This window comes from Globicephala melas, chromosome 9 (genome assembly GCF_963455315.2).
Source record: "Globicephala melas chromosome 9, mGloMel1.2, whole genome shotgun sequence".
NCBI lineage: Eukaryota > Metazoa > Chordata > Mammalia > Artiodactyla > Delphinidae > Globicephala > Globicephala melas.
In genome coordinates this window covers 84,721,084-84,736,928 of record NC_083322.1, presented here as the reverse complement: position 1 = coordinate 84,736,928, position 15,845 = coordinate 84,721,084, and the positions used below count along the sequence as shown (strand labels likewise).

General features: G+C 35.8%; 1 protein-coding gene across 1 annotated transcript in view; it reads left to right on the top strand.

The window, feature by feature from the left end:
* RSBN1L (round spermatid basic protein 1 like) overlaps positions 1 to 15,845 on the top strand; it is a 65,141-nt gene that overhangs the window by 28,692 nt on the left and 20,604 nt on the right. The window contains exons 2-3 of the mRNA XM_030834298.2: positions 2,855 to 2,971; positions 10,394 to 11,034. Of these exons, the coding sequence (XP_030690158.1) occupies positions 2,855 to 2,971; positions 10,394 to 11,034 (758 nt within the window). The remainder of the gene's footprint in view (positions 1 to 2,854; positions 2,972 to 10,393; positions 11,035 to 15,845) is intronic.

The following is a 15,845-nucleotide window of genomic DNA, read 5'->3' as shown; positions in this document are numbered from 1 at the left end:
GCTGGGAACCTAAAACTACTCTAAAAAATAAAGTCTATAATGTCTATAAATAAGTATATTTATAAATAAAGTCTATAAAAATTGGGTCATATTATATTATAGTTTTATTTCCTGAGAAACTAGTTTAATTTTATTCTGAAAAAAATTTGTGACTGTGATGGTTTATAGTGTATCATATTCTTTATATATGTCATTAAAATTCTATAGTTATTTTAATCTGTGGGGTTGGAAGTCAGGATCGTGGTTACCCTTAGCAGTGCTGCATAATAAAGACTGGAAGGGGGTACCTGAGATGGGTTCCGGGTGCTGTTCATTTTTGTGAAAATTGAACTGTATACTTACGTGCTTTTTTCTGTATGTATATTATACTTTAATAAACTTTTAAAAGTTTAATAATTATTGAAATAATACTTTTAGGTTAATAAGATTAATAGGGAAAAGAAATGCTGAGACATTTCAGATGACTCTTTTCTTCAGTTGTGGTTAATAATATATAACTAGTTCATTTAAAAATGTGTAGTTACTTAGGCAATATTAACTTATATATGTGTCTGAGCTCCAGCTATTTGTACTGACATTTTATGGCTGGATGACAGCCTATGACATGTTTTCAAGGACTTTAAAACAGCAAAAAGTAAGAGTAGTGAGCCAATCTGAAGTGTGAGAACAGCTTAATCTATTCTAGAATTTTAGAATAAGTTGTATATGAACATATGAGGACTTTATCTAGCTTTTTCATCTCTGTGTCCCTAACTTTTTCTTATACTCAGCAATGTGTATTTGTTAAGTCAGTGAATCCCTGTTTTAGTTTGCTCAGCCATCAACTGTCCTCTCATCTGCTTTGAGTATTATCACTTTAAAAAAAGCACTTTGTCAGTTTGATAGGTGAAAATATCTTGTTTGAATTTGTGTTTTTTAAATTAATAAGTTTTAAAATGTTTATTAAATACATAGATTTAACTTTTTTGAGAATTATCTAGTTAAGTAGTTTGGAGAGTCGTTCAGTACGGTAGCCCCTAGACTCGTGGCTTTTTTTTTTTTAACTTAATTAATTAATTTAATTTTTGGCTGCTTTGGGCCTTTGTTGCTGCATGCGGGCTTTCTCTAGTTGTAGCGAGCGGGGGCTGCTCTTCGTTGTGGTGTGCAGGTTTCTCATTGCGGTGGCTTCTCTTGTTGTGGAGCATGGGCTCTAGGCGAGCGGGCTTCAGTAGTTGTGGCACGTGGGCTCAGTAGTTGTGGCTTGCCAGCTCTAGAGCGCAGGCTCAGTAGTTGTGGCGCATGGGCTTAGTTGATCCGCGGCATGTGGGATCTTCCCGATCAGGGCTCGAACCCATGTCTCCTGCATTGGCAGGTGGATTCTTAACCACTGTGCCACCAGGGAAGTCCTCATGTGGCTTTTGAACAGTTAAAGTTGAGCTACTTTGAATTGAAATGTGCCATAAGTGTAAAATATAGACTGGAATTTGAAATCTTATTATGAAAAAAGGAATGTAAAATATCTCAGTAAGTTTTTAGTATTGGTTCCATGTTGAAATGATGTTTTAGATATATTGGCTAAATAAAATATTATTAAAATTAATTTCACTAGTTTTGTTTTGTTTCTAATGTGACTACTAGAAAATTTAAATTTACGTATGTGGTAACCATTATATTTCTGTTTGCAGAGCTGATCAAGACAGTAATCTAAACATTAGGTGACTAGGACCTGAACTTAGGGTAGTATTTATAGAAAGAGAAGTAAGGAGGGATTTTAAGAAATTATGCAATTGGCATATATGTTATATAATCTTGGGTGTTACATTACAGGCTTTTTGCAGTTTTGTGTGTTTCCATCATAACTTTGTAACCAGTAGTAAGCTTTTTGAAGACAAGGATTTTATCACTATTTTAAAATTCTCCTCTGCATTTCGTCTTTTGCTGGGTGCATAGGAGCTTGATTGAACAACAATAATTAAAAGGACATCGAGGGCTTCCCTGGTGGCAGAGTGATTGAGAGTCCGCCTGCCGATGCAGGGGACACGGGTTCGTGCCCAGGTCCGGGAAGATCCCACATGCCACGGAGCGGCTAGGCCCGTGAGCCATGGCCGCTGAGCCTGCGCGTCCGGAGCCTGTGCTCCGCAACGGGAGAGGCCACAACAGTGAAAGGCCCGCGTACCGCAACAAAAAAACAAAAAAAAAGAACATCGAATAATTTTATATACACAAAGTTTGAATTTTTAGAATGCAGGTCAATGATTCTTAGAGTTCCTATACCCTTTATTTTAATATCATAATATCACCAGTTAGCCATGTCAGTCATATCTTTTTTAAAAGGTGCAAGTATAAGGGAACTAACATCTAGTCTTATATATATACCAGGCTCTGGGTAGTCATTTTATATCTTTCTTCATTTAGTCCTTGTAGTAACCCATGAGAAAGATATCAACCATTATTTTACATATTAGAATATTGAGAATGACTATTTTTTCCAGTGTTATGTTAACCAATCCAGATATGCCCAGCTTCAAAATTAGCCCCTTTTCCGTTGTAGTTTACTCTCTCGATTAAAGTTAGCCACTTACTTTAAGTGATTTGAAGTTAGTTTGTTATTGTATTGGACATGAAGTATGTGAAGAATAATCTTTAGGATAAAATGTGTAGTGATAAATTTTGATAGTTTATGATGTATTATATATTCTGGTGTTCAATATATGAAAGGAAATTTATAAATAACTAAAACCTTAGAGAAAGAAAAAAAAGCATGTTTGTTTTTCATTCTAATTTTCTTGGTGTGTTGTAATTCTAGAAATTTCACTGTAGTTCATGAAAAAAATAAAATTTTAAAATAGTTTTAAATATTTATTTTGTCTTTTAGATAAAATCAAAGACAAAATTAAAGAAAGGGATAAAGAAAAGGAAAGAGAAAAAAAGAAGCATAAAATAATGAATGAGATCAAGAAAGAAAATGGAGAAGTAAAGATTTTGCTGAAAAGTAAGTTTATATTAAGTGATTTCAGTTGTACTGTGTTACATTGTTCAGTATATATGTATTGGCTTAGTGATTAAAGTAAGAAATGTTATTTGGTGCTGAATTTTGCTGGGAATAAACATTTGTGGTCAGACTATGAAAGGTAAATATAATAGTGGGGTTTTCTAATCTGTGTAGTAATATGTCTTTAGTATATTTATTTAGTGAGTTATTAGAAAGTACTAAAGGTAATTATAAGGTTCCTTAAATTATTTGAAAATAGGTTCTCTGACTCTGTGTTTATATTACTAGTCTTTATCCATATTTAGATATTCTAAAATAAAAGGCTAAAGAAATTTTTAGCATGATAGTTATGGTGGAGGAAGAGATCTTACCAATATTTGATGATAATCACCATAGCATAGTCTGGGATTTAGAGGGAGCATTTTACTCTGAGCTAAATAAGAAGGTGTTGTTTTACTGTTTGTTTCTTGCATGCTTAAGAATATCCTCTTTTTGTTTCCTGTTTTTTCTCATTACAACTATTTTTAGTTGTTGTTTATACATAGGGGTGGATGGTGAGGTAATAATATAAATCCTGTCAATAAATCTGAACTTTTCCAGAGAGAATTTGTGATAGAAGGATAGTTTTAAATTCACTCAGGTAGCAAGGTAAGAAGAATCAGTGGCATTTGGTTGCTAGATAGCTAGCAAATTCATTTGCTGCCTCATCAAGTTAACAATTTGTGGATCAGAACACGTTGACTTTGATTAATTTCATATTGAATTTATGTGTGGATAAGCCTTTCTATCTGCATAAGGGAGAAAAGGCCATAGCACTGTAGGTGCAATGAAATTACTGGTTAATTTATATTATTTAAGGTAAACAGTATTAGATTCTATAATTTCATTTCATTCTTTGTCATGTTTCCAGATGTTCTTTGGTGGCACTTTGTCTAAGCTCTATTTTCTACTTGTCAGAACTTTATTTTCTATAAAATTCTTTTGACCTTGAAGAAACATGTCAGAGCTTAAGTTGATGGCTACTTGGTGAATGCTCATGGTCCTTTTGTTCTATTTTTTTGCCAGTGTGTTTTATCTATGTTGTCTAAATAGACTGTAAGCCTTTGAGGCAGGAGTTGAATATAATCACACTAGTGCTCTACAGCAGCTAGTGATTAACACTTGAAATGTTTTCTTACCTTTACCCTCTTGGTTTAGTCAAATAGTCATTTTTTATTGGTTTAGTCATATAGTCATTTCGTTATCCGTTTGTACAGTGATGTAAATTCCTGTCACTTGGTTGAATGTTAGATTCCTAACATACGATTAATGTGAAGTATGTGAACGTAGAAATTACATGTGCAATCAGAATTTTAAATAGCCTGAAAAGTGGAGATTTTCCAGTAATATACAGTGGTAACCTTGACTTTGAAGTAAATGAAAAATTTAAGAGGTATTTTAAACCGAGCTAAACTAAAACCTAGTGATGATAGAGGGGAAAAAAAGAGATAGATTTGGAAATAAATTGGTGACCTCTGGGATGACCATAGGAAAATCTATTTATTGTAAAATGGAGGTAAATAATAATTTAATTACTGTCTTACAGGGTTGCAGAGATTAAATGAGGTAAAGTAAGGGGGAAGTGCCAAGTACAGTTGTCTAGCCCTCAGGTATTCAATAAGTAGCTATGAATGTTACTTACAAACACATGAAAGATTAACTCTTGTGATTAAAAACAATGACAAAACTATCTCCCCTCCTAGTGGTTAGTATATAGATAATTAAATGAATAAAAACATGATTAATTTGAGAAATTGTGCCTGTCCCATGGTAAGCACTGAGTAAGTGTAAGCTATTGTTACCATCTGGCAAAAACAATTTGTTCTGCTTGTGTGGCCGGCCATTTCCCAAGTGAGCCTTATGATCAGGGAAAGGCATCCTTTGTTACTGGTGTCCTGGAGCAACAAGAGAATCAGTTAAGTGGGGGCAGTAAGTATCCTATTATTTACTACTTTATGTCCCTTTTTCTTTTATGGCTTTCAACTTTTATACTCTCCTTAAAATTTTCTCCTTCTGATAATGCTAACAATTGCAAGCTATGGCAGACGCAGGCATTGATTGATTGGTGATGACACTTGAATATCTGACAGTAGATGCTAACTCTCACTCCATGGGACTTCCCTGGTGGCCCAGTGGTTAAGAGTCTGTGCTTCCATTGCAGGGGGCACGGTTTGATCCTAGTCCAGGAACTAAGGTCCCGCATGCTGCGGGGCACGGCCAAAAAAAAAAGAAATTTTTTTCTAAAAGGGGGAAAAAAATAAAGTAACTAACTGCTAACTCCACACCAGTCTTATTTCTTCCACATTTTCATTAAAAACTGTGTTATGACTAGAAATATGTACATGATTATATACATGCCAGAAATGTTTTATTGATGCAGAAATCTTGTAAATGTTTTTCACTGATAAAATAGGAGTTTGCTTTATTAGAAACAGTTTAAAGGAACAAATAAATTTGAAACATAAGCTTATTTAGCTCATCCTTTTATATCTAATGTCTACCAACTACTTTTTCTGAGTACACTTATGTGTTTCAGCCGTTTTATGTTGTTTATTGATAAGGTGTGAGAACATGGATGTTATGATTATAGTATTCTTGAGAGTAAATTTTATCATTATAGCATATCAGTGAAGCTTGCTGACGAGCAGGTAGAAAGGGGATGAAAAGAAGCCAGTGTTCAAGGTTATTGGTAGTGTACTAAAGGTCACAGGTAGGTAATTCATGACAGGAGGAGCGAAGATGTTGCTGTGTCAAAAAAGGAAAGTCATTCCCCAAAGACCAAAGGTTGAAAATAGCTAAGCTAATTACTGCTTTCTGTGTATGATAATGGAATTTTATATATATATATATATTACTTCCCATATTAGATATGAAATCATATCCAGTATCTCTGGGCAACCTTTATTTTTCCTTTATTAACACTAAAAATATACTAAGGTTAGGAGTGGAAATTAATTCCAGTGATTTTGTGATTTTTAAAGATTTTTTAAAAATAATTTGCCATTAACAACGCATGCTGTTTTTTTAATCTGTGTGTGGTTTTTTTCTGTCTCTGTATGAGTTCTTCTTTCTTCTGATTGTGTGTGTGTCTCCATTTCTCTCTGTGTCAGATTCTCTCTTTGGCTATCTGTGCATGTGTGTGTCTGCTTGGTGTGTGTGTGTGTATGTGTGTGTTTGAGGTCCACTATGCATATGTGTGTGGCTCTTTGTGGGGAGGGTCTCCCATCAACCTTATACTTTTATACTTTTTGAGGGTCCATATTACTTAGCAATTCTTTCCGTTATAGGTATTTACCAGGATCCTTTAAAAAAAAACACTGTAGTTCTGATTTATTGGGCTCCGTTTGAAGAATTATGAATTTAGAGTAAATATGTACTTTAAATACCTTTTAGTATAAGAGAAAAACATTAGCATTCAAAATGATCTTATCTCCTTAAGTATTTAAAAATTTCCTACATATGTATCTGTTGCATTTCATGTATCATTCCAAGACATTAAATGAGTGAGAGATTGTATAAAACTTTAAAAAAAAATTACCTAGTAAAGGCTAGTGCCTTGATTTGATTTAAATGTAAAGAATGCATTTTACCTGTACCCACTGAGGGGGGATCCCCAAGACTACCCCCAGGTTTGATGATTTGCTGGGAGAATTCACAAGACTCAGCATAAATTTGTACTCATGGCTGTGATTTATTATAGTGGAGTATATAAAGTAAAATTAGTAAGGAGAAAAGGCAACATGTGGCAATTTCTGGAGGAAGCTAGGCACAAGCTTCCAAGAGTCCTCTCCTAGTGGAGTCACAAAGGATGCACTTAATTCTTCCAGCAGTGAATTGTGATAAAATATGTGAAATGTTGTCTACCAGGGAAGCTCATTAGAAACTCAATAGTCAGGGTGTCTACTGGGAGCTGGTCACATAGGCACCCCCTGTGTAGCAGGTAGCAAAATTCCAGAAGGAAAACAGGTGTTCAGTGTAAACCATATTGTTTGCACAAACAGTTCAGGTACACTGAGCCACTCTTATCAAGGAATGGTAGTAACCTTCCGAAAATACAAGTTCTCAGATACCAGCCAGAGGCCACCCTTGCAAGCAGGCCTAAGGATAGCAGTCTCAGATGTGTTATGTTTAACTCTTTTCTGCACACTGTGCTCACTTTAGTATTTAATTACAGAGTAGTTTGTCATGGAAGTTTAATTACTTGATGCTCAATATAATAGTCTCTTGACTAATTTCTTATTAGTTTGTATTTTCCAGTTTCTATTATACTACTACTGTTTTCATCCATCCTTGTGACTAAGAAATAGACAAACTGTTGTACCTATTTTATTTTAAAGTAACATGACTGGATATTTACTATTTTAACTTTAAAATATGTGTTAGTTGTAAATATAATAGGATATTAAGCTTATTTTTTCATTCAAATGAAATTCTGCTTATTTTGGCAAACCATTTAATTTGTACAATTTTACATGTATTTCCAGTTTAGTTATTAATTATACCTAAGCCCGTTAAACTTTAAGTCCTGTTTTTTAATACACTACTGTCTTTTTTGCTTGACTCATTTGGATTTTACTTACATATATTGAATATAAACCTCTTTTATCTTTCATTTTGATTAACGCCCAGTTTTTTTTTTTTTTTTTTTTTTGCGGTACGCGGGCCTCTCACTGCTGTGGCGTCTCCCGTTGCGGAGCACAGGCTCCAGACGCGCAGGCTCAGTGGCCATGGCTCACGGGCCCTGCCGCTCCGCGGCATGTGGGATCTTCCCGAACCGGGGCACGAACCTGCGTCCCCTGTATCGGCAGGCGGACTCTCAACCACTGCGCCACCAGGGAAGCCCTTAACTTTTTATTACTAATTTTTTCCTAAGATTTTAACCTGAATCTGATGTTTTGATAGTTTATACCTGGGTAGCAAGTATGAATTTGTTAATATATTTTAAAACTACTTACATATAGACTCGAGAAAATTAATACTGTATTAAGTGTTGCATTTTATGACTTTGCAAACCTGCATAATCAATAATGTTTACAGATTTTTAGTTTTGCTTTTCATAATGATACCAATTTGGTCTCCATTGCATACTTACGAATTTTTAGAAGAGATAGTTTATTATTAACATTAAACTTTGTTTTTTCAAGAATTGCTATGAACTTGAGAGAATATTTATGGTTGTTGTTTCAGGGTTAGGATTTAGTGATAGTATTCATGTGGTGAAAAACTGACTGAATGGGAGACAAGGGAAAAAACCTATGAACTTCAGGTAGTCTGTTGGTGAGAGAAATCTTTGCATTCATGGAGTCATTAAATGTTCATCTGTAGCAGTGTACTAGATGCCAGGAGGGATTTGATGATTGGTAAAAAAAAGTGTTTCACTCTGAATTCATCAAAGTTACTTGTTTCACTCATACAGTATCCTGAAGGACATATATTATACAGGCATCCTATGAATGAAAAAATAATAACTTTATATGACCATATTCATAGATATAGAATATATAATAACATGAGCTTAGAGTGAAGTGATTTCAGTTCCAACTACAAAGATGAGGGAAAACAAAATGAAGAAGATGATGTAAGAGTAGTCTTTAAAGGATGGGTAAGAAAGAGTTCAGTAGTAAGTACTAGGCAGGGCAAGGATATTTTAGGGAAAGAAAATGCCTTTGCCAGTAGTAGGAAGATAAAGTAGGACTAGGTATGTTTCATAAGAAGTTGTAAGTAGTGCAGATTGGACCAGAGCATGGCGTACTTGAGGGCATTGACTCTGGATTCCAGACTGAAGAGGTTGTATTTGAGAACGCTTGAAAGCAGTTGAGTCAAGGGATGAACATGATCAAAGCAATATATAAAGCGTATAGAATGATTAGTATGGCTCCCGCATTAAGGATGAGAGATAGTCATGAGGCTTTTAGACCAAAAATTAAGGCAGTAGTATCATGGAAGTAAAAAATAATCAAGGATGAGTTGGGTAATTACATAAAACATTGGAGAGATCAGGAAGAGCGATTTGAGAGAATATCATTGGATTTGATATATGAACATTCTGGGAAAGTAAATTTGAGTAGACTGGAAGCAGACCCAGAATTTAGGGGATAAGAATGGTCAGTTAATAAAGGAAAGGCACTGGGCATTGCAGTTTTTTATAAGAAGTTTGATGGTCAAAAGAAGAGGATAGAGAACTTTAAGCAAGGGTTTTGGAGTTGATGGGATGGACTTATTTTGGGGAAGTAGGCAGGACATCTCATTCACCAGAGACAGAAAAGAATAATAGAGATATGTGAGGATGGAAGAATTTGGCTAAAGAAGCAGGTTGAGAAAACTTAATTCATGACAGGTTATCTATAAAAGTGAAATAACAGGTGGAAACAGTGAATGCCTTCTTTCCTCAACTGTTATCTTAATGGCTTTTTTCATATTATCTTAGGAAGCATAATATTTTCTCGTGAGGATGTTTACTCTTTTCTATTTTTCTTATCGTATAGAAATAAGTATACTGTGATAATGTTGTATTTATATATGTACACTTAAATTCTATAGCTGTATAGCCTCTGTGGATTAATTTTTTATTCTTTGGATTTCTGAATTACTGAGCCCGGGGTCTACTTGCCTTTGGTTACAGAAACTCATTAATATATAAACTTACTATGACCCATGTCTTTTTCTTTCTTTCTTTCCTTTTTTAAATTTCTCTCTTTACCAGTACATGGATATCATTTGTACTTAGGACATGATAAATGATTCTAATTTTGTCATCTCTTATGGTACCTTGTTAGGTCTTCACTGGAAACTTTGTAGGCTCTAGTAGATCTAACATAGCCCATTTTGGATGAAAGAGTACTTTACCAAGGAGGACACATGGTAAAAAGCTAAGGAATTGCTATGTTTGTTGCTGATACACTATGCAAGTATTTTTCTCCTTTTATGATTTGTAAGTCTTGACACCTATATGCAATTTTTAAGAATTTAAAGTAAAAATGATATGTATTGATGGAAAACATCTGCAGGGCATTGTTCATATTGACTTTTGTTCATCTTTCCATTTCTGACTTTCTGTATTTAGAATTTGAAGATTATGGTTTCTAAAGCATTTGTTTCGTTACTTCAGTAAATACTGATTGAGCATCTGCTACATGTCAGAATGGTACCATGCACTCTAGGCATAACTTTTTCTTAAGCCTTCCTCTGTGTGTGTGTGCCTGTGTGTGTGGAGAGAGAGGGAAAGAACCTGACTAAATTGTGATTGTCAATACTGTGTAAAACAAGTCCCAAATATAAACTTCATTCTGAGTGAATTTTGCTTATTTATTATAAAACAATTCCTAAAGCATGGTTTTTAAAGAAACTAAAATACAGAGTTTCAAAAAAAATGTTTCCCAACAGGTGGGAAGGAGAAACCAAAAACAAGTGTAGAAGACTTACAAATTAAGAAGGCAAAGAAGAAGAAGAAAAAGAAACACAAAGAGAATGAAAAACGGAAGCGTCCAAAAATGTATAGCAAATCTATTCAAACCATCTGCTCAGGATTGCTGTCTGATGTTGAAGATCAAGAAGCCAAAGGCATCCTAAGTGATAACATAAAGGAGTACAGTGGAAAGAATTTGGATACCAAGAACTATGATTCCAAAATTCCAGAGAACAGTGAGTTTCCATTTGTCTCATTAAAGGAGCCACGGGTTCAGAACAACCTCAAAAGGTTGGACACTTTGGAGTTCAAACAGCTCATTCATATTGAGCACCAGCCTAATGGAGGTGCATCAGTTATCCACGCCTACAGCAATGAACTCTCCCACCTGTCTCCTGTGGAGATGGAGAGGTTTGCAGAAGAGTTTGTGGGTCTGGTGTTCAGTGAAAACGAGAACTCTGCAGCTTTCTATGTAATGGGTATTGTTCATGGGGCAGCTACTTATTTACCTGATTTTTTAGACTACTTTTCATTTAATTTTCCCAATTCACCAGTGAAAATGGAGATATTGGGAAAGAAGGATATAGAGACAACAACTATGTCCAATTTTCATGCTCAGGTAAGAGGTTTTAGTTTTTTTATTTTAACTTTTAATTATATGTTTTAGGCAAGTTTCTGTTCTTTGTTCCTCATTTTGCTATAGGTTTGAAATAAAGAGATAAGAATATAATGAAACCTCTTGGGAATATTAAGAATAAATTACTTTCTTGATGTGAATGCTAGAGGTTAAATTTCAGCTTCTATTTATCTGTGTTTTTTTTTTTTTTTAAAGAAAATCAGTGAAATAATTAAGATTCTGTTGTTCTTTTTACCGTGGATTTATTTTGGAAGTGAAATGAATTTCGCTATATATTTTTCCAGTCCATACAATAGTTCTCTTACTTTAACATCACTTAAAATTGTCTTCTTGCTTTATGCAGTAATGCTTTAATGCTTAGCATTGGATTCATCATGTGGAAGGTGCTGAATAAATGTTGGCTATTAAATATATTGTGATACAAAGGAATCATCAGTTAAATATGTGATTATGTGAGAAAATGAGCAGACCAGTGCATATATTGAGCTACTTTCTATTTCCTACCCTTCTCTGTGTTGTGGAATATAGATTATTTTAAAAGCAGAGACAGGGCTTCCCTGGTGGCGCAGTGGTTGAGAGTCCGCCTGCCAATGCAGGGGACACGGGTTCGTGCCCTGGTCCGGGAAGATCCCACATGCCGCGGAGCGGTGGGGCCCGTGAGCCATGGCTGCTGAGCCTGCGCGTCCGGAGCTTGTGCTCCGCAACGGGAGAGGCCACAGCGGTGACAGGCCCGCGTACTGCAAAAAAAAAAAAAAAAAAAAAGCAGAGGCAGAATCCAGTCCGCTGGCTCTTGGAAGTGAATGTAGGCCCATCTAAGTCTGGTGCATTGTTACTCATTCTCAGAGCAGAGACTGCTTAGGTCAAAGATCAGCCAATTTTCACATTTATTTGTGCTAAACTTTCGGTATTGTAAGTAATAATTGACATTCTAGTTTGGAAAGAGGAAAAAAGTGAAGAAAGTTTCAAAGGGATCTTTTAGTGATCAGCTCTCCCGAACTTTCTCAACTTAAACAAACATAGATAGGAGTAACTTAGGGTTTTAAGGTTACTCAGTGCCAGGTTACACAACAGTGCCAGGAATGGAACAGTGTGTGGCTAGGTTGTGGGTCTCAAGTCCTTGAAGTGCCACCTACCCTGGTTGCTATTACCTCTTAGGGTTCTTGGATAATATGTATGGCACAGAGGAAACTCTAGGCAGATGCATCCTCTTTGTTACCAGTTGTGGCTCTGGCCCCCTATCTAATGTGATCTGCAAGGACTGCTTTTAAATAATTAATTAATTAATTAATTAGGCTGTGTTGGGTCTTCGCTGCTGCTCCCTAGTTGTGGTGAGCGGGGACTACTCTTTGTTGTGGTGCACGGGCTTCTCATTGCAGTGGCTTCTTGTTTTGGAGCATGGGCTCTAGACGTGCGGGTTTCAGTCTTTGTAGCATGCGGGCTCAGTAGTTGTGGCTCGCGGGCTCTGTAGTTGTGGTGCATGGGCTTAGCTGCTCCGCGGCATGTGGGATCTTCCCGGACCAGGGCTCGAACGCTGTCCCCTGCATTGGCAGCTGGATTCTTAACCACTGTGCCACCAGGGAAGCCCAAGGACTGCTTTTAGTTCTGCAGCTTTAGATTTCGTGGCAGGAAGCTGCCTGTGCACGGTCCATGTGCCTTTACCTCAGTATCCTCCAGATCCAGCCATTCCTATGGTATGAAGAGGAGTATCTAGCGAAAAGCTTTCCTGAACTGGTCATTTGATGTTTTCCCAAACTGGATTTTTACTTTGCTTGTTTTTTTAAGAGCTTAGAAGACTGAGGAAGTTGTTTTCTGCAGACCAGTTTTGTTTGTTTGTTTGTTTAATTAAAACCAGAGCAGCGAAAAGAATTTGCCCTAAATTCTGTAGAAACTAAAAGAGGACAGTATAGGTAAGATGTAGCTGTTTCTATGATCTTTATAGTGATAATGCTTATCTTTGTGATAATACTCTAGTTTTCACAGAAATTCATTTTTGCATTTGTTTAGCCTTTATCCTTGAAACATGTTAACTTGATTTTTTTGTGTGTGTATGGGTATATATGTATACACACATGCACGTGCACATGCACACACACAATACTGACAAAAGGATCAAGACATCCTGTTGATTTTGGAATTCTTTTTACTTGCATAATTCTATATTTCGTCTTCATCTATATCCCTGCCGATTGCCTGAAGAATCTGAAGACATGGTAGAATTATATATTGTCTTGTAGGTCGTGTCATTTTTCTGATGTTAGTGGTATAATATCAATCAAACTGTATGAAATAAAATTCTGTTTGAGAATAGAAATGGATTTTTGTAAAAAGTTTGTAACCTATCTATATCAGTTATTTTGCTGCAAATCAAACCGAAACCCTCAAAACTAAGTGGCTTAAAGATTTTTCTCACAATCTGTTGGACTCTCTGGACAGTCTTTGTCAGCTCAGCTGGGGGCGGCATGGCCTCAACCATGTCTGATGGTTTGCTGGTCAGTTGGTCTCAGGAGACCTTGCTTATTTGTCTGGCGGTTTGGTGCAATGTCGATTGGGGTGATAATCACATTTTTCTCATCATTTAGCAGGTTAGCCTGGGCTTGTACACATGTTGATAGTTGCAGGGTAAATAGAGCAGAAAGAGGGGGCAAGCCTCTGCTTGTTTTGTGTTTGCTGATGTCCCATTGGCCAAAGGAAGTCATGAGGCCAAGCCCAGATTCACTTCTTGATGATAGGAGTGACACAGTAACATTGCTCAGAAGTGAGCATACATGCTTGGGAAGAGTTTTTGGCCATTTGAACTCATCCACATCTGTCTTAGTTTTTCTGCCATCTCTATTTTCTTCAAATACTCATTTGGACATTGATCGTTCTCCTGTGCCTTTGATGGTAGGGAAACAGAAAGGCAAGTAAGACAGGAGTTTTATCTGTCAAGAAACAATTGAGATTTCTGTCTTGCCATACAATGTTTAATCAGCATGCACTCCAAACTCTGTAGTAAGAACTGTGAGAATATGAAAACTGGGGCAATTATCTTCTAATCACCCTTTTCCCTCCCCCAAACTCTAAATCTTATTTTTTATTTTAGCCTAGTTCTGAGTTGCTTGTAGCAAATAACTTATGTCAATGTTAACTCATAATTAAATGGCTAATATTTTAATAGTGAAACAGTTATTAAATCTGGTTGGATCTGTTAGCCTTGCCTCTCTGCAAAATGAGGGGAGAGAACTAACATTTATTGAATTCATGGGTCATTCACCATGCTAGGCCAGTAAAGATGATTTGCCATACCGTCTTTGACCACTGCCAGCCTTTGTACTGAATTTTCATTTTGACCAGTTGTGCTTGTCATGTCCTCCTTGAATGCTTTTGAACTGATCTGTTATGGCAGGTACCAGATGTTCTAATTGAGACTTTTTCCTTTTTGTACTAGTTTAAAAATGATTAATAACAATTTTATTCTTATTTTAGTTATAGTTATGTGGATATTTTTGAAGTGTTGATTATATGTTATTTCTTGTTATATGTTTTAATTTGAAAGGATATGCCAGATGTGATGGGGAATGGCTCCCCCTTGTGGCACACATATTTTTGTTAGATGTTCAGATTGCCTCAGTAGGAATGTGGTGAGCTGGTCTTGTTTTTTAAAATACGAGACTCCCTTCTTTCCTCTTGCCCTCTCCCCCAAAAAGCTCACCAGAATTGAACCAATAGCCTCTTCTGCCCTCACCCCCTCAATTTTTTGCTGTAATAACTGTCCTGTTTTTGTGTTTTCTTTGGATTAATGATGATACTAGCTAGAAGCATCTATAATATCTTCTATATTTATTATGGATAACTATACTGTATAAAGTATAAAGTATTTATAACGTATTCTGTGGAATTCTTACTATCTTGGGATGTTGATAGGTACACTAAAAGAAAACAAATAAATAAGAAAAACAGGTTTTGAAGTCAAAATAGTTTGTCTAATACTGGGCCAAATAAGTTATGTTTGTTTACTGTGAGACTTCTCAGAACCTAGTCTTTAATAGTGTGTGGTGAACCTCTCAAACAGGAAGAGTTTTCCAAACTTACTGGACTTTAGAATCCTCTCTTCAGGGACTGACATATCAGGGAATACATTTTGGGAAACAGCATTATTTCAAGTGAGTCATGCCTCATGGTTTTTTGAATTACATGTGTCCATATTTGCTTCCCTTGTTGCAGCAGTTTTTATAAGTAAAATAAGAGAAAGCAGTATTGAGACTTATAGATTTACTTTTGGCAATGTATTTCCTGTCATAAAGGCTACTTTTTTTTTTTAGCAAGCCAAACTCAGAATCATAAGGTTGTGTTTTTTGTTTTTTAAAGATTATTTACATAAAGAAAACTGAATAGGATTTAGTTTAAACGTAATGTAACAGTTCTTTTCCCATTAACCAAAGCTTCTGAGATTTTGTTATTGACACTGGCAGAGGGTTCAAGAAGTCTTTTATTTTCTGCTCTCCAGTCTCCCCCACCCCCCCTTTAAAACATTTATAGAGAATAAATGAAGGGAAATGTGAAAATACAGTCATGGTGGTGGTAGGGTTTTTGCTGGGTAGGGAGACTCTAGGGGAGGTTTAGATTAAAAATGTTACATCTGTCAACAGCTTTTGCAAATATATGAATAAGTATCATTTCTGTCTTTTATTGTGTTTTTTGAGAAGTATACCTAAACTGGGAGGAACAATATGTGTCCTCTTTGTAACTCTCCATTTCCCTTTTAGGAAGCATATAGGGTATGTTTTAAAGCAGTGACATTTTTTGGTATTTCC